This window comes from Bidens hawaiensis, unplaced genomic scaffold (assembly GCF_021521415.1).
Source record: "Bidens hawaiensis isolate Kalapana, Puna unplaced genomic scaffold, B.hawaiensis_p1.1 tig00002772_1, whole genome shotgun sequence".
NCBI lineage: Eukaryota > Viridiplantae > Streptophyta > Magnoliopsida > Asterales > Asteraceae > Bidens > Bidens hawaiensis.
Genome location: NW_027491150.1, coordinates 2,548,858 through 2,573,490, shown reverse-complemented (window position 1 = coordinate 2,573,490; position 24,633 = coordinate 2,548,858). Strand labels below are relative to the sequence as shown.

Sequence of the window (24,633 nt, the reverse complement as noted above, 5' to 3'; positions counted from 1 at the left end):
CCATTACGGATTTACGGATGATGGTCTAACAGCCTTTGTCTTACTTTCCGATAATTTGCTCATAATAAACTGTCAAGAGTGGATCACGAATGGCCCTAGTTTCTTATCATCGAATATATCACTGAGTCACAATTATAAGACGCATCTGAGAATAAATAATCTTACAAGACAGTTTAATAGTTATATGCTTTCAAAATAGATGCCTACATGCATCATCTTACTCCTAAGGGACTAGTATTTTTTTTTCTTTCAAAATACACAATTCGTACTCTCGGAAAACCGGGTGACTTGAAGTCCCAATAAACATCAAATTACTTTGCGAAAACGCATCATTCTTAGTAGTCCAGATTACATTTTTTTAAATACATAGCCCAACAATACATGGAAATCTGTTAATGGGAACATGAAATGTGTCTCATATTTGTATGTTGATAAAAAAAATCAATGTCACAAATTATTATTTTGAGCAAGTGCAATGCTTTTGAAGTATGTCTCATCTTTGTACTTGGCGTATAAAGGAAGATCAAACGTATTCTCAGCAATTTTACCGTCTTCATGTATTTTAGCAATAAGGCTTTCCAGAGACGGAAAGTTGGCCTGTCATCCATCAGAATCAAATCATAATTCATATGTGAAATATACAAAATAATCAAGGACCAAACAATTTCATCTTGGCATCACGAAACTTTTAATAGCATAAAACTACTTATTACACGGTTAATTTTAACCGGTTTACTTAAAAACAAATTTGGTAATATTTTATCTCTACCAGGTTAAATGGTTCAGGCATGTTAAAAGTGTATTTTAGTGCATAAAACCTCCTAACACATTTAATACAAGGATCTGAACACAATAAGATATTATTAGTTTGACATGTTATAAGGATGTTGAAAGTTCTCGGCCATAAGTGTTTCAGGTTAACACTTAACAGTCAAGTCAACCCAACCCGAATGACCTGAACGCAAACTTTACCCGTTTTAACCCATAACCCAACAACACACCCATTTTGCCACTTCTAGTCTTTTTAAACGAGTTATCCAAACATACCTCGGGTCGAATATAGCCAACAATAATAAGATGTAATTCTTCTCCATAGAAATCTTCATCAAACTTATGAAGCAACCATGGTTCCTAAATTTAAAAAAAGGAAGGATTAATAAAACACGCATTAAAAACCTATGATTTTAAGATTAAAGTATGTTTAAAAAGATTATACTCACTATAGTCTTTCCGGTGTTATCAAAGTACGGGTTCCAACCAATGCTCATAACCATCTTGTAAAATCCCCGGTTTGATAATTTGGCCCAGCCAAAATATACACCGGCCGGATGCTCAGAAACGACGGTTGCATACCCTTCCACTGATAAATTAGCTGAAACAGTAAAGGTCATTGGTTATTGCAGAATTAGTGTAAAAATACTAACTTTAGAAAAGATAAATGCAAGTGAAGATAAGATGAAGGTGGGAAACCTGTGGGTATTCCAAGCACTTTTGAGCCCCGACCATAACCTTTGATAACAGGACCGCCTATATGCCAAGGTTCTAAGGGTAAAGTACCATTTATCCCTGAAAATAAAGAACATTGAATTAGTGAATACAGCTGACATATAAGTGAGTTTACTGGAATATGTATAAATTAGTGAGAAGTATTTACAATCTTCAAATGGAGGTAGGCCCCACTTTTCAGGACGTAGGTCGAGAAGTGAATTGATCACCTCGTCAGCTGCAGTGTAAAGATGGGATTGTTTTGGAAGAGATGGTACAGCAACCACTTCCATGTCAGCAGCTTTAGCAGCAGCAACACCTGGCCTGACGCGTACAAATCATTGCAATTTTAATAATCATGTTATCATCAAGAAGACAGTTTATAAGCATATAAACAGTTTCCTGGATTTCAGTTTAACAATTTGTCATCTCTTTTTGTACAGAAGGGTGTACAAAATTGTTTTCTAAAAATTGAGCTAGCAATTTTTCAAACAGTTGACAGGCGTTTTAGTTCATTTCTGAAGAATCAGGCTATACGCACACCACTGACATACTATCCACACATCACAGATCACTGACAGATTATACAGGTTGTATAACATTTTTCAAATATCATGCGCCGAATAAGGTTAACAGCCCATACAGATAGCTCTTAATGGCCCACTATGGCCTTTATTATGTCAAATTAGGTCTTGAAGTGTTATATAAGGTTGTAATGAGTCGTATTAAATTAACATGAGCAATAACACAGTATAGATCCAAACATACATATCTTAATGGGGTTTATTCGCTCATTCATGTATTAATGTTCTGTATTGGGCCTTAATGATTATGATGGTAGTTAACCAATATTGACTCTAGTTTACCATCACTGACCAATATTGATCCTAACTAGCCATCATTGACTAATATAACAATTCACCAATATTGACCCTAACTAATCGAGCCAAAGGTGGTCTGCAATAGCTATAGGGCCTGTATAAGGTTATACGGCCCATATAACTTTACTGAAACTAACTGATGTGACAGTAATGTGTTGTGTCAGACTGTCAGGGGTGGTGTATCTTCTATTTATGATACTGAAGCTTATTTATGATAAGCACCTTTACTGAAACAAACTGATGCAACATCGTTTCTGAAAAGCAAACTTACAGTGAATCTTCAATAACAAGACATTTGGAAGGATCAATGCTAAGCCTCTTTGCTGCTTCCAGGAATCTGATAATAGAAAAAAGTACAATGTTTAAGATGAGAACCGTCATCTGATAACTTTATAATAAAAAACACAAACTAGCTAGAGCAACTCAGCATGTTTCATCTTACATTTCCGGAGATGGCTTTCCTGCTTTTACTTCATCACCTGCAACAATGGCTGTAAAGGATTCTTTCCAAGCTGCAAATAGAAACTTCTAAGATAACAACTTAAACTATGTGACTAACTTGTCTAAAAGCTCGTAATTGGAAGATTCGGTGTGCTTATCATATTCAACTTACTAGGATGATAACTGATCTTTTGTTCAATGCTATCTCTTGGAGAATTAGAAGCCAATGCCATTTGCACTCCATGGCCTCTCAAATGTTTAATCAAACGATAGGCGCCTGGCAGCGCTTTAAGTTTGCACCATCTGGCAATTTGAATAATAAAATCAGAAATCATATCAAAGTTCTATACAGTTTCAACCATTGTCATCCAAATTTTGTCTAGTAAGTGAAAACTAATAGGAAGAGTGTGGTTCATAACTGATCAGAGAACATTGGAGAAATTTCTGAAAGCAAGTCTTCTTTTGACAAAGGAAGCCCATAATCCTCAACAATAGCAGCTGCAGCTTCTATAGGTGTTTTCCCAATTATCTTTTGTGCTTCTCTCCCATCCCATTTCTTCTTGTATTTAACCAAGTAAACTTTCAAAATTTCACTCACAATACCATCTGTCATAAAGATATTTTAAGCTAACGAATTTCAAGTTATGCGTCAACTTAACCTCTAAATTCATGCTGATTAAAGCAACTTAACCTTCCACAATAATGTGCATTAGAAAGCAAAACGATACCTGTATTTACAAGTGTTCCATCCAAGTCAAGAATCACACATGAAGCCAATTTCCTTATAGAATTCATCATCCAATTTATCAGGACAAGGCGAATACTTTAGGCTCGCAATCACAAAACTCTGCAGTAGCAATACAGATTGGTTTAGACATATGCCAAACTTTTAGAAAGTAACAGGGAGTATGCAATCAAAAATGGGAAAATTACATTGAATTTGTTGTATTTCCAGTTTGTCCATATACTGAGTGTAATTTCAGCGTACTAGTAATTTCGATTAACACTGACAGGTAATTTGAACTAATGCCTGACAAATTGTAGGAAATCAGGCCCCGAATTTATATAGCCGTAACCATCTATTTATATTAAATAACTTCCTAAACATATGACCACCCAAACTCCTAATAACATGCAATTAAATCAAATTATTACACCGATAAGCATACTTATAAATTAAACCTATCTCTTGAATCTTTCACGAATCACGGTTCAATCCCTTTAACTTCAACACATTGACTAGTTAGGATTAACTTCCAATAACAATATCATTCAGGCATTTTATCAAACACCTTATCTTCATATTATCCAACCTATTAATATTAAATAACTGCGTAAGCATACTAGGACCCAAACTCATAATATCTAGCTATTCATACAGTACATAAACAAGCAATTAAATCAAACTCTACATAGTCAATATCGGTGGTATCTCGGTTATCGGTCCACACGTGAAATATCGGTCAAAATGTCAGTACCGATAATATCGGCTATATTTCACCGATATTCCCGATATCAGTGTTTTAAGTCTTAATTATCAACATTTAGTGTTTAATGTTGGTGTTTTAAGTCTTAATCAGTTCCTACTTGCTACAATTGTTAGTGTTTTGCAAGTTGCAAAAGGATAATTTGCTAATAGTATGAGAGTATACTGAGATAGATATATAAATTCTTCATGATACTATAGTTACAGATATCCCACCGCGATAACGATATCCAATATTTTTCCACATTAACTAATAATAACTACATAGATATGTCAAATTTAATAGTATGATATTATTCAGCAAACACATACAAATTTCATGCAGGCATTTTATCAAACACCTTAAAGTAAACAAACTAACAAACCATCAGTATCATAATATTAATTCCGTACACAAGCAATTTATCGAACACCTAATCTACATAATAATATCCGGTACTTCAATAATTATACTCCACAAAACTTAATCCAATCATGCATATCCAAATCAGTAAAACAATACTATCCAATTGTTAGGGTTTGATACATAGAAATGAAATCCGTACGTACCTTTGATTTAATTATTAATTAAACTGATTTGATAACCGGCAACAAGTTCTACGGCCAGATGTTTGTTTAGCAGACAAATTATTATTATTATTATTATTATTATGGACGGAATTACGACGGTGAATTACGTGGTGTGGTGAAATCGGACTGATAAAACAAAGCTTTATCGTGTTTGTTTGTTTGTTTGTTAATGAAGACGTCATGTTAGGTGCGAGTGCGAGTGCGAGTGCGAGTGTGAGACCAACTTATTATTTTATTATTATTAAAAGTTTAAATCACGGGTGTTGGATTATGTGGACTTGTCAATAGTGGTCCTTGTATTAGGGGTGCAAACGAGACGAGACGACTGTGAGTTACTTGAGTTTGGATTGATAGAAAGCTTGAAATGAAATGAGATGGGCTTTGTCAAGTCCGAGCCATGAATAAAGATCGTTTAGTTAACGAGTATGAGCTCAAGTTTTGTATAGGAAGCTCGTTTAGGCTTGTTGAGACTTAACGATCCTTGTGTATTTTTAAGTTTGACTTGTTTTGGACTTTTTACATGATCGAGCTCGAGTCTGGATTTGGCTCGTTTAAGGTAATACACAAGGTCGATTTGAGATTAAGGTCGTTTTAAGATTTCTCTTGAAATATATAAAACTAATTAAATACATATGTAATATAAAATAATTAATAAATAATAAACGTGTCAAGCCCGAGTTTGAAAAGTCAGTTCTTGAGCCGAGCTCCAGCTTTGAAAAAAAAAAGCATGAAATGACCCGAGCGTGGATATTTTTGAGCTTGGGATCGGCTCGTTTACACATGTGCAGTACGTTTATAACTCGATAAGCGAGTGAAATTAAATATGTCACGAGATGATAGTTAGTTTGAAGTTTTCTACTATGCCTTATTAGTTCAAAGATTGGCGGTTGATTGTGTGAAAACACGTCTTGATACAAAGCGGATCTGAGATAATTTGGTTGATTACTTAATGTGTGAATGTGGATTACAGTATAAAAATAAAATATCTCGAGTAATAATGAATGTGAGTTAAAAAGGAATTCGATTATATAGACAAACTATCCTTGAACAAACATCATAAACTCTACGCTAGAAAAGCAAAAAAGAATAAGCGTGAATCAATAAAGGTTTGTACGTTTGGAGATTCCCTTATAAAAAGTTCATCCAAAATGCGCATCTATGGTGCAAGGATCGTATCATGACTCCTAGTGCGATCAATAAAGATGACGTTAGATTTGCAACTCCAATTGCATCTTAAAAATAACTAAAATGCCCTTATGTACATGGTATATTACGAGACTTAGCATAAAATTGGAATGAAAGTAGTGTAAAAAACTAAACCGCAACAAATAATCATATAAAATACAGTGAGTAAAGGTCATTTTCTAAAATGACTAGTTTTATAATTTAAGATATTCGAAAGAATAAAAATTGTAGTTAGTAAAATTTAAACAAAAATAAAGTTTATTTACAAGAATAGTTCATTACGGCTAGAAAAACTATAACACCCTTAAGGCTTAAGTTAACAAAAATATTTAACCTCAATATGACAAGAACTAAAGGAGGTTTAAAGTTAGGACAACATAAGTGAAAATAAAAAAATTAAAAGACCCATTTTATAATATGGGTAATTAAAAAATAACAAATTTGTAATTTAGTCTTAACATAATCTAGTGAATTCTATCACTACAAATATTTTAATATATTTTATTAGTGGCCTAAACTCAAGATGGGTTGTGGCATTTCTTTATGGGCTAAATAAAAGACACGAGCATTGACCCATAGGCCACAGTATTATACCAAATTAAAAACGGGTTGTGATATTAATTTATGTAGTCATTTAATCACAATATATTTTTCAAATGTAAAAATGACCATATTTCATTCAAAACTAAATTAACTAAATTCTTTCAAACTAAGACTTGATAAACATAAATGAAATTTAAATACTAAATTAACATTTAGTTTTAAAACTTAATATTCGTTAACATTAATTTATGATGTATTAAATTATTAATTAAAAATCAGTTTGAGCCATTAACATTTAAAAAATCTCAAAACTTAGTCAGGCCCATTATTAAATTTTGTATATATCACAAAAATCTAACTCGTATTTTATTTTTCTTCAAGATGTGGTCGTCACCACTACGCCACCACCAATTTAAACCCCTAGTAATCTTCATTTCGTTAATAATTTACATTTAAATGGAGCGGGACAATCGGGATGACTACATGCTACCCCAGACAAGGTGTTCTTCTTGTCAGGTCAGATGAAGGGGGGGGGGGGGGGGTGTTGTTTCTGGCGGGGCCGAAGCCACCCCAAGGGCACTCCGACCAATCTTATAATTGATAATGATTTATTGCATGTCATGTAGGAGATACAATACAGTTACAATCTTTATTTCTTTTTCTTGCAACAAGTTATTTCATCTAAGATTCTCTAACTATGTACTTACAATCTAACCAAGTGGTAAGATTAGAATCCTCTCACTAGTATTAAGTTATTATGTCATTAAACAAGTTGGTTATCATAGAATTCAATCAGTTCCCTGTTAAGTGTTAACTATCAAGTTCTTAAGGGTTGGAAAAGTTACTCATATAAATTTAAAATTTGAATAAAATAAAAATATAAGTAGTGTTTAAAGTTACACAAATTAATGCGTTTAAAAGAAAAACATTACAAATTTTATCATTTTACCCATTGAATGCATATAATATTTTCGTCAAAACTAAAAATAAATTTGGTTCGTATATCAGCAATGATATTATGTACAAGTTTATAATTCACTCTATATATATAAAAACAATAAAAATATAAAAAGATAATATTTTTCATTTAATCTGGACACACATTCCTTATCTGTTAATACCATAGACAAGGAATGGTGCTTGTTCGCCCACATCTCCACCCCCGTCATTGTACAGACAATGTCACATGGGCTACGATTATAGTGATGGATGGATGCGACAGAACAAACCGATGTATATTGATCTAAAACACGTTTTTTTAATATTTCATATCAGTATTAAATAGATAATTACAAACAACCTAAAGTATTTGATTAACAATATAAAATGACTTAACATGGTTATGCGTATCTAAGGTAAATTTGTGGTTGTTACTTCAACCCGTTTTCATTTTAAGTTTCTAATTACATTTTGTTCTTCATTTTTAACGCTCCCTTTAATGTGAATTGACCCGTTCATAAGTAAATGTGTCATGTTCGAAAAGAAATATATGCATTATATGACAGGAGGTGGCCCTTTTTATTTAAGAATTATTTGAAAAATCAAAATGCTAAACATAACTTTTATATTGTTATATTCATTTTCAATAACTTATCCTATAGAAACCTAAAAGTCAACCACTTCAAGTAACTTTATTTACCTGTCACATTATTTTCTACCTTATTTGTTTGTCATGGGCTGTAAGTCTGTAACGGTGTATATAACGTGTACAAAATAATATTAAAAAACCAAATGAATTGACTAAACAATTTAATATTTAAATATTCATAAGAATCTGTAAAGGGATGGGAGGAGTGACCTAAGCAAATTATATAATCGAGATAACATAATATTTACATCTCACTTTAACCAAAGTAATATTTCCTTAGTCCAAATCCATAACCCTACAATGACTTGTACTCCATGCAATAGATATTGTACATTAGTTTGATAGTAATAATAATATGTTTGTACATATGACCAACCATTATATAAGCATGTTGAAAACCAACACGCAACCTCTGTCATCCAGCCCAGCTACCTAACAAACTACACGCCTTACCCTACCCCCCTCCCCCAACCCACCCCACCCCCACACCCCTCTTGTTCTTCTTTAACCTTCAGTTTACACACATACCTTGTTGAATCTCTTCTTCCTCAACATACACTTGTAAGTCTCTCTCTATCATTCATTTACAATAATGTTACATCTATATGCATGTATATGTGATATTGATAGTTTGATACATATGTATGCATGTATATGTGTTGTGTATGTTTTGTTTTTAGTGATTAAATGATTAAATCTATGCATGTACATGTTTCTATGATAGTTATGATTTTGGATTAGAACTTAAGACTTAAGAGTCTTAGAAGCATGGACACTTATATTGCTTGTTGAATCCTTATGTCATTCTTGATCATTGTTCATATTAATTAATAGTTCATAGATATATAGATACATGTATATTGTATAAATATGTTTTTATTATTGATCTTTATTCATATTATAAATGGGTTTTCTTGCAAATAACTTAATGTCTTGTGGGATTTTTTAATCAGTATATACATTTCTAAAGTTTTAGAATTTTTTTTATAAAGCATAATGTATGTACACATTTGCCATCATATATTCATATAAGTATATGACAATATATGATCATTCTTCTTCATGTATTTATATTGCTTGTTGAATCTTTAAATCATTCTTGATCATTTTAGTTAATACTTAATAGTCATATATATAGGGCATAATACATGTTTTTATTCTTGTAATTAGACATGGGTTTTCTTGAAAATAACTTATTATTTATGTTATTTTTATCCTTATATACTTTTTATAGTCTTAGAATTTTTTATATAAGCATAATGATTAATGCATACATATTTTTCCCATCATATATTCATATTCATTCCTTTTGTATATGAATTTTTTTTTTTTTTTTTTTTTTTTTTTTTAATCTTTAATTTTACCTTTTATTTCTACTGATGAAACATAGATATTACATCAATATAGCAGGTAGGCGGGCAACAAGCTGCGCCGCCACCCCTTTCTGAATTGCAAACCCTAACCTGCTAAAGACATACCCCTGCCCCTTTGGAGTCGACACATTGCTATGCACAACCTTTTGGACCCTGGTTAGAAAACGGATAGCTTCCGGTGCCAAGGAGCCAAATGTATCAAAAGCCAGAGGGACAAAAACATGTTGGTTCTCTTCGCAGGCTTTAGCATGTTTCTCCACCTTCTTCGTTTCAGCCCTTTTTATTGCTTGCCCAGCTACAAACCCATTATCCCTCAAACCAGCTAAGGGAGATACCCCTGTGAGGTCAACACAAGCGTGTTTTCCCCCGGCCCAACCAAAGACGAGCAAATCTGCCGGTCGTAGAGTGGATCTCCCTTCCGTGGGGTCTGTAAGGAAGTTTACGGGGGCTTCCTTTTTAGCTGATATCCCAGCTCGCCTTAAGATGTCCCAAAGAACGTCCCGCACCCAATCATGTCGGTATTTGAACCCAGGCATCTCCTTGCAATGAACCGCATGCTCTCCGAATTTATCCAGGCAGGCCTTACGGCAGATCGGACATGTTTCGTCTTCGGGGTACATTGGGACCATCAAACGGTACTTAAGAATGGCCCTATACTCGACCGCAGACATGCTTTGGCCCAAGCCATCAATCGGGATAACGGTCAGAAAATCTTGGGCATGAGGACCTTGTAAGCATTCAAAAACCGCCTTCTGTCGGGGGGACAATCCAAAAACTTCTCCCAGGCTCTGAGCGATTTTTCCAAAAAGGGCATTCGCCAAAGTTTTTTGAGGCTTTGGTGGGGCGGTGTCCATATTAGAGAAACCGCCAATGTCAAAGTCTGGGAGAGCGCCATTTAGGCGTTCCAGGGCCTGCACATAGTCTGGGTCCAGGTCGACAACTCCGCTGTTCCTTAAGATGTGATTCTGTAGCTTCCAAGACTGAGCCCTCGACGCTACAAAAGCGTAAACCCCGACATCATGAGCCGAAAGAAGGCCTAAACCCCCTAAGCGCATCGGTAAAGATGCAAGTCGCCACTGAAGATCACCAAAGAACGGGCCTCCACATACAACTATGTCTTCAATGGCTTCTCGTAGCCCCTTATCAAAACAGGATACCGCATCATCCATCATATGGGGGTGGCAGGTTCGTAACCCAAAAAGCAACTTAGCAACCCCCATGCAAGACCTAAGCAGGAGGAGTTCGCTCTGGGGATCCCTAAGGCAAGGTAAGAGTTTCATAAGATCAACCGCACGAGATGCTCTCCGCCTCGCCAACTCCTTAATAAAGTAGGGATCTCGACTAACAGCCCCTCCAAGGAGCTTTACCCCTCTCTCTGGTCTACCAATCCCACTAGGGAAGAGCCCATCTTTGACTTTCACCCCGTTACACGTTGGCCAAAAAACCTCGGTTTTCTTAATATTAAGTTGCAGCCCCAATGATGGCCCTTCCGAGTTGATAATGTCTAGGGCTTTAGCGACTTCGTTGGCACCACCAATAATAGTCCCATCATCCAAGTACCAAGCATGAAATGGGAGGTTACAGTCGTTTTGTACCCGGAGAACAAGAGGGTGTAATGCTAAGGCAAAGAGGAGGGGCCCAAGGGGGTCTCCCTGCTGAACCCCAGTAGTAGCCCCTATACAGTTATCATCAACGTACAACCTAGCCGGCTGGGCATAAAGGAACTGGACCCATAGATAGATAGACGGGCAATGATGATGAACCTCTCGGAGAAGAGCTGTGCGGTCGACCATATTGAAGGCGTTGGAGAAGTCCACGGTAAGCATAGCTAAAGAGCCGTCCGCGTGAAAGGAGTTAAGAAACCGGTTCGCGCTGTGAAGCACCGCCTCTGCCCCATTAGGGGTCCCCACCCCAAACTGAAAGTCCCTTAAATACTGAGTCATTTCCTTCCCAACCATCTTCATAGCCACTTTAGAAACCAACCTACGCCAGATAGCCCCCACAGCAATGGGCCGAATTCCATTATCCGGCTTTAATAAAGGGGTAAGGGGGGCCGAAGCAATAAACTCAGCGAGCACCTTGGGGCACAGACCCCCTAGCCATAAGTTGACGACTTCAGTGATGGCTGAGAGCAGCCCCATGGAAGTCACTGATCCCTCACCACTAAGAGCATCCAACAAGTGTTGCGCCCGCAACCCGTCTCTCCCGCATGAGGTCCCTTTAGGAAATGATCGGATACATCTAAGCACACAGTCCCCATCCACAGAGAGAGTAGGCAGGACGACAGAGCTAGAAGGCAAGGACGGAGGCGGCACCACTGGGTGTTTATCAATGAGGGCTTTCATGGTTGAATCTCCGAGAGGGGCAACCCCACTTGAGCATAATACCTTGACTGCAGCTGTGAAATGACCATCCCTGACTTTCCTGAGACATTGTTTAATATTAAGGCTGTTTTCAGAACCCTCCTCCCCTCCAACCTCTCTTTTAGAAAAAAAGCTCCCCCCCACGTTATCAAAGAGAGAAAGAACCAAATCAGCAAAACCAGATCCATCTTTCCACACCGCAAGTGCTTGCTGAATGCTACTACATTGCAAAGACTTTCGATTCCCTGACCTGCGTTCCTGCCTAGTGGAAGGTTTCACCACCCTTAAAGTACAACGCGGCAACAAAAGTAATTTGACCCAATTCTCAATCGAGCCTGGTGAAACCACTACCTTGCGTAAAGCGCATGCCAAAGTCTGAGCAAACGCCAAACGACAACTTGGGGGGATGCTCTTAACCGTTTGAATGGGAAGGGAGAAAACCCGTTCCAAAAGGGATACATCCCCAACCACTCCTACAGATGGACTTGGGTCCATATCCACAGACACACGATTAGGTTTCTGGATCCCAACAATGAATTCTCCAGCATCTCCAGAATCCACAGAAAAAGAATAGACACCATCAGCATGCTTGCACCCCCTGCTAAGGGCATGCAACGTCATGCACCTCCCACATAACCATTTATCCCCCTCCCGAAGGGCTTCCCCAACATCAATAAACAGGTCCAAATCCTTAGAGATAGCGTCTTTTAAAAGGTTCTTCCGAGTATCCGTTTTGAAATGGGTACTTTGCATGTGCTCAGTTAGGCGGAAAAACCCCGAGGACCCAGGTCTACCATCCTTACACTCGTGGAAATGCTTAAAGGGGCATGGCCTTAAACCGTAAGTGGAGCTAGGACCAAGCCCTCCTGTATTTACGTTTCGAATTCTTTTTATGGTAGCCATGTACACACGAGAACAGAAACAAACAAATCACAAAAGACACCGGACCCCTAAAGACCCCGACTCGAGATGAGTTAGAGCAAGAAACAGAGACCAAACCCCTCACACTCGAAGGAGGGGAGCAACTACGGGTTGCTCACCCCCATCTAGCACCCCACAACAACCGCTAAGGCATAAGAGGAGGAAGGTATAGCTCCAAAACAAAGCAAAATGGGTAGAACTCCAACTCACAATACCCCCTTAAGCACCCAAAAGGAAAATAGAAAGAACAAGAGTGAAAAATCAAGAAGTTTGGTTGAGGCAAAAGGTCGAACAGTTGGTGTGCATGACAGAAAAAAAGGTAAGTGACTATGTGAAATAGGAGTGAATGATTCAGTGGTGTATGATTCAGTAGAAGACAGGGTGGGGTGCGTAAGTGACTATGTGAAATAGGAGTGATTTTCTTGGAATGTGCTGACCAGGGGAAGGGAGGCTTTTCGGCCTGTGTGCTGACCAGGGGAAGGAGTGATTTTCTTGGTATATGAATCCAATATTTTTTTTCCTTTTATTCTCATATGAGTGATATGATCATTCTTTTTCAACATATTTTCTTTACAAGATTATAAGATATATAAATGTATTTAGAATTGAAAAATGTAATAAAATAATAAATTGGAAAGGGAAAACCAAGTGCATTAAATGAAGTGTACATTTTGCATTGAATTTTTTAAGTTTTTTTTCAATGTGAATTAATTCAACATGACTAGATGACTTGTCAAATCTTGATTGGGTATAAACATGACTCTAATCTATGTGGATCAACAACAGAGGAAAAGGGAGGGCTAAGATCTCTGCACGTGTCCCAATAATCTTCTCCATTGCTCAAGAGGAAAGATGCGAGGACAACAAAAATGAACTTATTATCAAACTTTTTTTATTTTTATTTATTTATTATGTAGTAATGGATGATCCGACCCGATTGTTTCAAGATTTATTCTTATAGGAAATGACCCTTTTGCCCCTACAAAACAACTCATGAAACAAAGGGAGAGAACGAAGTTGATTAATTGCTAATGATTGATTGACTTCTTTTTATATAATGTAACTACTTTTATATAATAAAATGGTAATATAAATATAATACATTGGCATATATCTATATCCCTTGTTTTATTATGTTTTGGACTTTTGGTTGGTTATTTGGTTGTTTTTTGTATATCATATGTCTTGTTTGGTAATTTTAATGTTATACCTAAAAAAGTTAAAACCCATAAATAAAGATGTCAAAAAGTATATTTCACACATTATATTGAATATAGGAAAAACACTTGCTTTTAAGTTTGGGCAAAATAAGGTGGCTTTCTTTTATGGTATTTATAGAATAGATATTATAAAAAGTAGAGAAAAAGCCTTGTATTCAAAAGGAGCTCTTCATTATGTACTATGTTTTTACTAAAAGTAGTGCTACCTTTTTCTTTTATTTCATTTTGTTGCATCTTTTTTCACATGTATTATTAAAAAGTTAGTAAATAAATATTGGGTTTTTGTATATTCAAATTATGTGTTGAAACTTGAAACGCATAATTGTAAATCAAAATCACATAGATTGTGTTATAGACTTGGTGGAACCATTGTGCTTGGTAGTAAGATTTCCCATCCAAAATCCATATAATGTTCTTATTTGATGAAATGAAAATGACTGATGCTATGATATGAAATAATATTCTATACAAAATTGGATTTGTCTCTCCGAAACATCATTAATGGTGTGACGTTATTCAGTAAGACCATCAAGAAAACATGTACTTGGTTTCAAACTTTCGATGATACTCTTGGTTTAAAGAGCATGTGATGCTTGAAATCCTAAAGGTCAAGAAGTGATACAAAGACGCTACTCGCTAGCTTCACGTACACGAGGCTTAGACTATTAGAAATACTAATAAATAGATTGTAGATAGTATTTTCTAACTAATAGTTGTTAACACTAAAAAAATACTAACACAAATACGCACACAAAATGTTGTATAACCAAAATGAAATCGATATCTATAAGTAATATGACAATGTAAAAACATATGAAAAAAACAAAAACAAAAGTAGTTTATGTTACGTAAAGTCGTAAACCATAACACAAACAAGAAACATTGATTATTTAAGAGACAATTTTCAAGTTTTTTTAAGAATTACCAACTATAGATGTTAACATAAGCACAAATTTTACTGAGTAATGAATATTATTATTGTGAAGTATATATGAGTGGGTATATAGATATTAGTTATGGTCGTTATTCAAAGGTGTGCTAAGAGAAGAAAGATGAAGTGTCAATGTTGAATGTTGACATGTGAAAATGCTCATTCCTTTGTAGACATACAACATAATTGTTGGGATGAAAAAGGGAATGTCATCCATATATCAAATTATTGCTTTACTAGTACTCCATCTTCTTGTATAATGATATTTAATTATTACTTGCACTTAAACAATTTAATGGATATTTTCATTACCAAATGATAATAAAATAAAAAGCTAATTATTAGTATTTGCAATATTTGTATCTCAACTTGGAATGAGTCAATGACTTTGTACATGTTTTCTGTTGGAGATGAAACAAATCCAAATCAAGTATCTACCTAAATAAATTGAATATTATCTAATTTGTAAAATAAATATATTTCAGTTTAGCAATGAGTCATTTTTTAATCAAATTGAATCTTTACTAAAAAAACTGATTTGGTTGAATTGACTTGTTCAATCTCGACGATTGAAATCGGTAGACACACTGCTCTTAGGAAGAAGTGATAGAGCTTCTCGGTTCAAGTCTGAGTCATCTTCTAAAAGAAATCCAATATCCTATAATAAAAAATAAAAAAAATCCCATTTCTATTTCTTAATTAATATAGGGGATCGATTAAACGAGCCGGCTCGTATAAACTTAGGTCCATGACCATGCAAACTGAAGCGGTTTTCATAACGCTTCACGCTTACAATACATGTACAAAATGGTGGTTAAATAAAAACAGTTATTTCATGAACATAAAAGCACATGCTTATGCAAAAACTGCAATATGCTAAATTTTTATGAACAAAAACCTCTTCAGGATTTGAATTTAAAGATCTAATGACATTTAAAACTAAAAAAATATAATTACACCGAATGATTATGTACTTTGATGAATCTAGAGCATGTCATAACGCATAAAGTTAGCTTCTAGGATTAAACGAAAAACTTAACGAAGCTCTAATAATATCTTTTTTCTAAAAGATGATCAGCAAGGTGAGCTCCTACTCACATAACAAAACAGCTTCAACCTAACCACCATCACCGCCACCACGAATCAATAACTACTATCTTCGCCTGTGACAACGGCTACTATTAGCTAATAATGGAAATGGTACCTTTATAGCCTTATAGATCATGATTTATGTGATATCCATCAGTGTTGCCATTGATCGACGGCTTCTGCATATTAATGTATGTATGTTTAGATTCTTGAACTACTTTCGTTATCCCCATGGAACCTGAAACAGGAGAAGACTCTTCTTCCCGTTCGGGTAGTATATTCAAGTCAATATTTTGGCTTTTGAAAGACAAACTGGACGGTTTTTCTTTACTCGGGTTATTTTCAGAAGTTTGACCAGCCCCTGATTTGTGGTCACTGATAATATTACTATTTACCATCCGTGTATAGCGGATGATGTCAGCATACAGCAGTTGAGACGGATTCTGCATCCTTGGGGGTGGTGTAGTAGAATGCTTGCAAGTTGATTTGTGGTTGCTGCCACTTGGCGGTTGAATGCAGACGATGCATGTGCAGCCATGTTTATGGTGGGGGTGTTTTGTTGTGGCCTTCCCGTCATGGTCTGCCAGGTCAGCAAGTGCGTAAAGGCCATTCATGGTGTTGCTTGATTCTGGATTTTCTAATTATTAAACGCGTGCAGATAAATTAGCAAATATTATACAAGATTTACACAAATTTTTACAAGAAATGCGCATATATTATACCGTGATTGATCATGGGAAGCATATACTCGAGATGTTCGGGCGTTGTTTCAGCCTTCGTTGAACAAAGAGATCTTGTAGGCAAATGGGATAAAATATAATATAAATGTAAAACTCTTGGTATAACATTATAAGAAGTTAATTAATATTTTAGTAAACTTACCGAACATTGTCAGTTGAAAATTCTGAAGAACTCCCTATAATTGGTGCCTCCTGTTATATTAATCATTAATCGAATATTTTATATGAGGTTATTTAGGAAGCTTGTATGCATAATCAGATATATAAAACATTAAATGTGTCGAAATTGCAGTGCTTACCTGAAAAACCTCAAACTCAACACCATCAATTAATACAACGGTGGGAGAACTAGAAAGAGTCGGTTGTAACAATCCTTGCGCTTGTTCCAAAGTGAAACTGAATTTAAGGTATTTACTATCTGAACACATTTTCTTCCTTTTAGCACGGTTAGAAATTATATCAACATCTGACCATGTGCCATCTTGATTTCTCGACTTATTATCATTTAAAGCATCTTCATGAACGAAAACACTTGTAGTTGTTACATTGCTCTGCTGTCAATGAGGAACATCAGATTGATTTTTTTACACATAACTTAATTGGCATCACCGCAAGGAAAAACAGAAGATAAAAACGTATCTCAAGTTGACACATTCATAAGTAAACGCAAAAATTTCCACCTCTAAAAGCTAGTAACCGAAGATACCCCTATACTATGTTTGACTTTGGATTTGACTAATGTCATGTATCACTCAACCGTTCAAAAGGAGACAAACCTTGTGAGATGGAGATGCAACCGAAGCTTTTCTACATCCCATAATAAGCTTTCCTTCAGGCTCCAGCTTACTAAATGTCACTGAAACAATATAACAAATGAGCAACAATTCAAATATAGTAGAGCATATTACATATCTGAATAAATTTATTTTACCTGTATCGCCAGCTCGCAACTGCATTGACTGTATACATGGAGTCATTCCTTCTAAAACATATATTCTACTATTATTATTGGGCCAGAGTCTATACTGTAACACCCATTGCGTTCCCTTCAAATCTTGGATGGCAAGTGGACAGCCTTCAGGCTCAGAAATCGGAGGCAGGTAAGCCTGTACAACAACCATATACAAACTATATTCGTAACACAGATATCAAAAATCTTAAAAACAGTTATACAGTGTCACTATTTATATCATTGGCACTAACCTCTGCATATTTTTTTGGTACAACCAACCGACCCATCTTCCCGGCATCACTAACGCTCAACACTTTCTCAAACAAAGGGGTAATCTTGGCAGTTGAACTATCACAATGTTAAGGGCATGATTTCAGATAAATGATTTGTGTAAACAAACGATAATAATAATCAACAATGGTTAATAAAAGCAGGATACCCTCCACAGTATTGCTGGTGTTCTTGATCTTTAGATTGGGGAGAGTAGTAGGAAAGTAGCTGATGGCGGGCCCGTGGTTCGCCTCGATCCTTAGCATTACGGGCCTGATTTCCAAGAGACGTGCTGGTTTCATTGTTATTATTATTAGAGCATTGTTTACTTACTGATGGTGGAGGGGCTAACTGTTGAACATGAATTCCAGACACTCTTCCATTTTCACTTTTTTGATCGTGTGCCATAAATGTTTCTTGCAAACTCGAAAGATTCCTAAAAGAATCATCTTTAAACCAACTGTGTTTCACATCATACTGGATTCCTGAATAAAACGTTCGGCTAAGTGAACTTATATCGGTAACTAAAGAAAGTTCTTGACTTTATCTAACAAAATAACATTTTACCAGTGGTTTGGGCTCTATCGCCAGTTATTTCTGGTGCACAGACCGGCCAGCCGTCATTCACAGATCTTGCACGAGGATCAATTGTTTTACTTTGACCCAGAGAACAGGAAGTCAGCTGTAATTCATGTTGACTTTTAGAAGAACCAAACAGACTGGGTGCTTGCTGCCAAGGTACAGGATCTGATCCAGTAATATATCTCCAATTTTTGGTTGAAACATCTTTAATTTTTTCAGAAGGTACATGGAGAGAGTGAAAAGCAGATGGCCAACTAGGATTTGGTGTCTAAAGCAATGAATTAATTATTAATATAGCAAAATTTGTGTAAGTTTATGTTAGATAACCAAAATCAACAAATGCAGGTAACAGCTGAATGCGAATAATACCAAGATGTATTCTGTTTTTGCACAGTTGAGGCACTCAATGCCTCCAGCATCCAACAATACGAACATATGGAATGACACTATGCATCCACAATGTATTTTCTACAAAGCAAAACCGCGCACTAATATATAGGACTTATTGTATATAGAATATGTCGATTAAGCTTAATTATCTTTGAAAGATTTCTAACCTTTCCACAAGATTCACAACATCTCCAGCCAGAAGCATTCAAGTGATACGTATCACAAAATTTTCCATCTTTAAAAGCAGAACTACAGTCAATTAAACATAAATCAGTGAACTTAATATAACTAAAAAACAATACAAAAGAAAAACAGCTGGAAACAAAGTAAATATAGAGTTTATGAGGTCATCATATAAATATCAGCTGGAAGCTTCGGGTATACGTCCGAAGATCATAAATTAAGGTTGACATCATAACTGATATTATTATAAACAAACACATGTTTCTGCCTTCACTTTTTTCCTTGCGAAGTCACGCCACATTTCAAGGAAGTACATTGATTGCACCACAAAAATACATGGCTTCTTCAACAAGGAACATCATTTAAAGATTTCTATATCTAATTCATATATAGTTCTATCCACAGCAGAGCTATGCGCCTATGTCATCTAAGTTGTGAAAGCTTTATCTCCACCGGCATTACGATATTGCCAAACCCTAAATCAAGATTACAACAAGATATAAAGCTCCTTTAGCTTCCGAATTCTAGAGGTGCGCATAGCCAGTTCGGTTATGAAAGACTAACCATAACCATAACCGAATGCCATGTTAACCATAAGTCGGTTTCGCTTAGGTTCGGTTAATTGTCCAATGTATTTCCATGCTTTATACCTTTGCTCTAGTTATAACTGGTTCAGTTAGACAATTGCAAGCTCAATTATGAAGCTTCAAAACTTAAATTTTCCGGTTCTAAGCTTGGTTATAAACAGCTGAAGCATAAACTTAGTTGTTCGAAGCTAGAAATGGAGGTATAAAATTCGGAAAACATATACATACAAGGTTCGGTTTGGTTTCAGTTAATGAAATCACGTTAACCGTAACCATAACCAAAAGGTCGGTTAATCATATTCACTTAACCATAACCATCGGTTAATTTTGGTAATTTTTTGGGTAACCATAACCAAGCTCAATTATGTTCGAAACTTATATATGCCGGTTCCAAGCCATGTTACAGACAGTTGCAACATAAACTTAAAATGTTCGAAGCCGGAAATGAAGGTATAATTCTGAAAAACATATACATACAAGGTTCGGTTTCGGTTAAAGTCAGTTAACGAAGACACATTAACATAACCATAGCCATAACCAAAACTGAATGGTCGGTTAATTAATCATATTCACTTAACCATAACCATCGGTTTTGTCCGGTGATTTTTAGTTCCAGTCATTTTTTCGGTTAACGGTCCCGAACCTAACATAAACATACAAGTTTCGATTAAAGTCAGTTAACAAAAACACATTAACCATAACCATAATCATAACCATAACCATAACCGAACAAAGGTCGGTTAATCACATTCACTTAACCATAACCACCAGTTTCGTACAGTTCCGGTTAAATTTTTCAGTTAACTGTTCATTTAAAACAACAACACAAAATTCTCCGATTCCAAAACCTAATACATTACTTACAACACAAGTAACACCATCATCATCATCAGCAACAGCAGCAGCAGCATAACAACAAAACACAAATATCACCAAACTATTATCTAACAACTTAACAACAAACACGCAATTAATAATAAGTAAGCATTTTATATTTATATGATTCTATCAAATAATAACTAATCAAAGGTATAAAAGAGGGAAATAGAGGTATAAAATTCGGAAAACATAAACATACAAGTTTCGGTTAAAGTCAGTTAACAAAGACACATTAACCATAACCATCGGTTTTGTTCAGTTACGGTTAATTCTGGTTAAAAGAACAACAAAAAACTCCCCGATTCCAAAACCTAAAACATTACTTACAACACAAGTAACATCATCATTAGCATAACAAAAAAACACAAATATAACCAAACTATTATCTAACAACTTAACAACAAACACATAATTAATAATAATAATAATAATAATAATAATAATAATAAGTAAGCAAGCATTATATATTTATATGATTCTATCAAATAATAACTAATTAAAGGTATAAATTCGGTTAAAGTCAGTTCACAAAGATACATTAACCATAACCATAACCGAAATGTCAGTCAATCAATCATATTCACTTAGCCATAACCACCAGTTTCGTTCCGTTACGGTTAATTCCGGTTAAAAGAACAACAAAAAATTCTCCAATTCCAAAACCTAAAACATTACTTACAACACAAGCAACATCATCACAAAATTATTATCTAACTTAACAACAAGCACATAATAATAATAAGTATAAGCATTATTACATATTAAAATATTATATTATTCTCTCAAATAATAACTGACTTACGCGCATCGATCGCACAGGTCAGCGAAGTCTCCGGTACGGCAAAGCCAGCCTTGTGTAGGCACTTCGATAGACTGTTTACAAGTCGAATTGAAACACACCTTCAGAACTGAACCGGAACACGAATCCATCATATTATTCACTAGCGGCGGCCACAACAATAATAATAATAATAATATTAATAATAAGTCAGCCTGTAGAGAGTAAGAAAGTAAGAACCCTAAGATAGCATTTTGCGTGACTGTTATTGTTGTTATGTTTGCTTGCGTGAGGCAGCAAACAGAGAGAGAGAGAGATTGTGTATCTATAGGTTGAATATATATATATATATAATATATAATGTGTGTCAGGTTGTTTGGGTTTAGTGGGTGGGTATCTAGATTCTAGAGTCTACAATGTAAGTCTTTTAATATATAATATGATTTTTGGCACCGCTTGATGGAATAAAGCGAAGTCTACTAGGCAAAATGATACGCAACCATGGTATAGCGTAAATTGACTCTATATATATACTAGGTTAGGTACCCGTATGCTACACGGGTTGAATAATTAATACAATGAAAAATACATAAAGATGTTCACTAAGTGACACAATATAATAATAATAATAATAATAAAAGAAGTTTCTTAGGCGTTCAAGTTCAAACATTTAAGATACGTTTAAATCATCACCTTTACTTTGAAAAGCAATGACACAGACCATAGAAAAGTATCACAATTTAACAATATCATATGCATGATATTTATCATATTATAATATATAATGTAAATCCATCCCGGAGAAAAAAGATGGATCGGAGAGCCTTTTTTATGTGATTTCTTATTCGTCTGCAATTCTTAAGAGCATAAAAAGCTTTGAATATTCCAATCTAGATATTAAAACATGATGATAGGTTATGATAATGATTTACTTTTAACACTTCTCGTAACACAAAAAAATAACTGCTCTTGATTCTAAAATCCAAACAGATACAAGACCAACAAATTTTACATTTAATAATCAAACAAAAATACACACAAATAACCAACCCATGTCTTGCAGATGGGCCATCATTAATCCAATAGGCCGAGTTCGTGTGTAACTTGTTATTTAAAGGTCCTCTTGAGCACGTTTGCATGCCTGGGCCATGTGAATTGATTGTGTAAAATCCGTCACAAGATCCACATTTACAAGCCTGTAAAATACAACGAATTGCGTTAATCGGTTTGCTGACCCGTTTACTAAAATGCATGTCGATTTGGAATGAAATATGTTGTTTGACCTATAATGCCGAAGTGTAGCACAATGTATCCTTTGGACTTTAAAAGTCAAACCATAGTTTCTACTTATGCTGCTAAACTTACTTATTTCTACGTTGTGGGAACCTTTTTCGTCACCTCCTCCTCCTACCTATGAAATAGTTAGGGCTTACACACAAGTAAACCAAAACGCTAAAATCAGAAATGCTCATAACAACTAAAACCTAATCTCAAAAGCAAGAATGAAAATATTATGGCAAACACAACAATTATGCACACACGTTAATAACACTCTATGATGACCATATAACTAAATTATATATACATCTAACCAATATAATATAAAGGAAATTCACTAAAAATTCAATTAAAATATTTCATTAATCTTTCTAAGGCCGCCAATTTCACTAAAAATCCCTATCCCTTACAACTGATCACGTTTGGTTTTCAGCAAGTTATTGAAGACACTTGAATATTGCATGTGCTCCAAGTGAAAAAACCCAATAACATAACATCACAAGCCTAAACTTACAACTACACAACAGTTAAAAAATTATAAAAACATAGATGAGTGGGATGGAATTATGAATGGCTTCCAAAGCAAATCATATATGCTAAAAAGGTATTTGAATAAACCTTAATCATATCCACGTGAGTTTATTCAAATATTTGGATAAACCTTTTTTTATACTAAATCATGACTCTCATAAGAAAATTCGTGTTCATGTTCATCTAATGAGACATAATCATATCCTAGAATCAAATCAAATAGAATGAATTAGAGAAGATTGCAAGCCTTGCTTATCGAAGAAGATTGCAGATTCACATAATGGACAACGATTGAGAGCGATTAGGATTTAGAATCCTTTCTAATTTCTGGGTGTCTCAAATTGGTTTTCTTTATTATATAAATAGGTTAGGTTAGGTTAGGTTAGGTTAGGTTAGGTTAGGTTAAATAACTTGTTTCATACTTTTATCCTTCTCTTTTACATATTTGGCCACACACCCTTCGTATACCCATTACTTGTTGTTACATTTCATGTTTCTTTGCATTTATATTCTATAGCTATTTATGATTTTTCTTGGTCAAACTAACATTACACTTTTAATTATAACTTCAAACTTCTAATAATATATCAAAATATTGTTTAACGTAATTTTTTCACACATCTAACTTATACCCAACAAAATAAGTAATTGTTGTGTCACGTGTCACCTAAAAATACTTTTTCTCGCTTATGTTATTCCACACTTCGTGTATAGTAATATGTCAAATATTTCCATAGCATCTTTTATGTCATAACATCATTTTTTTTATTCTTAACTCTTTATTGCCAACTATTAAATATTTTATTTATTTAATGATTTAACACACGGGTTTACTTAAAAGGTGTTTGGATGAACTTTTAAAATTTGCTTATTTGTTAGTTGAAAAACAAAATGTGTTTGACAAAGCTACTCAATGACTCAAAAAACTTCAAATCAGAGCTTTTCAAAAGTTATTTTTCCTTTCAAAAATCAAATAAGTAGAAAAAACAATTTTAAAATTCATCCAAACACCCCCTTAACCTAGTAAAAGATATATGGTTTTAAACATGCTAAACATGTATGTGACATTGTGACTAGGTCAGGGTAACTCCACAACTGTCATTTAATTAATAACAAACACGCCTCTAACCCGTAAAATATTTTCAAACATGTTCTCGTACTCGAATAGTCGAATACCAGTATACCACCACCTTATAATCGTCCTCAATGCTTCATTTTTTACTTTGACATCCTATATTTTAGGTGGTTTATTGTTTTGTTTCAACTTAAAAATATATTTGAATGTGATTGAAAAATAAAGAAAATGCTTAATTAATCAATTATTGTAGTTTATTAAAGCGTAGGAGTTGGTTTAAGTTTAACTTTAAAATTTTTAATATTCGAACAG

The 24,633-nt window shown here is 34.8% G+C and overlaps 2 protein-coding genes across 3 annotated transcripts; both read right to left on the bottom strand.

Moving 5' to 3' along the window:
• Window positions 1-244: 244 nt before the first annotated feature.
• LOC143621194 (bifunctional riboflavin kinase/FMN phosphatase-like) lies at window positions 245-5,017 on the bottom strand. Of its 2 annotated transcripts, none has more exons than XM_077092703.1 (11): window positions 4,839-5,017; window positions 3,536-3,654; window positions 3,227-3,413; window positions 2,980-3,110; window positions 2,809-2,878; window positions 2,638-2,703; window positions 1,655-1,809; window positions 1,471-1,566; window positions 1,221-1,372; window positions 1,048-1,131; window positions 245-597 (listed from the first exon to the last, which is right to left on the bottom strand). In XM_077092703.1, the coding sequence occupies exons 2-11, from the start codon at window positions 3,603-3,605 to the stop codon at window positions 448-450; spliced, it is 1,161 nt and encodes a 386-aa protein (XP_076948818.1). In that variant the 5' UTR covers window positions 3,606-3,654; window positions 4,839-5,017; the 3' UTR covers window positions 245-447. The 2 variants fall into 2 exon arrangements, with proteins under 2 accessions (XP_076948818.1, XP_076948819.1); XM_077092704.1 differs by having other exon boundaries at window positions 4,843-5,017.
• Window positions 5,018-15,934: 10,917 nt separating this feature from the next.
• LOC143621236 (B3 domain-containing protein Os07g0563300-like) lies at window positions 15,935-21,592 on the bottom strand. The gene is made up of 12 exons (XM_077092733.1): window positions 21,462-21,592; window positions 19,178-19,259; window positions 18,990-19,088; window positions 18,606-18,888; window positions 18,208-18,523; window positions 18,020-18,125; window positions 17,748-17,922; window positions 17,593-17,672; window positions 17,116-17,370; window positions 16,959-17,008; window positions 16,799-16,869; window positions 15,935-16,713 (listed from the first exon to the last, which is right to left on the bottom strand). The coding sequence occupies exons 1-12, from the start codon at window positions 21,590-21,592 to the stop codon at window positions 16,202-16,204; spliced, it is 2,160 nt and encodes a 719-aa protein (XP_076948848.1). The 3' UTR covers window positions 15,935-16,201.
• Between the last annotated feature and the right edge of the window lie 3,041 nt (window positions 21,593-24,633).

Bases quoted from the DNA above. Each gene is read 5' to 3' on its own strand.
- LOC143621194 (XM_077092703.1), bottom strand. From the start codon at position 3,605: ATGATGAATTCTATAAGGAAATTGGCTTCATGTGTGATTCTTGACTTG. The intron at 3,111-3,226 runs GTTATGAACCAC...TCAAATTGCCAG, and splicing joins TCTCCAATGTTCTCTGATCA to ATGGTGCAAACTTAAAGCGC. The intron at 1,567-1,654 runs GTAAATACTTCT...CTTTATTTTCAG, and splicing joins CCTACCTCCATTTGAAGATT to GGATAAATGGTACTTTACCC.
- LOC143621236 (XM_077092733.1), bottom strand. From the start codon at position 21,592: ATGATGGATTCGTGTTCCGGTTCAGTTCTGAAGGTGTGTTTCAATTCG. The intron at 19,089-19,177 runs GTTAGAAATCTT...TTTGCTTTGTAG, and splicing joins GTTGTGAATCTTGTGGAAAG to AAAATACATTGTGGATGCAT. The intron at 16,870-16,958 runs GTAAGTTTACTA...TTTGCCTACAAG, and splicing joins TTTTCAACTGACAATGTTCG to ATCTCTTTGTTCAACGAAGG.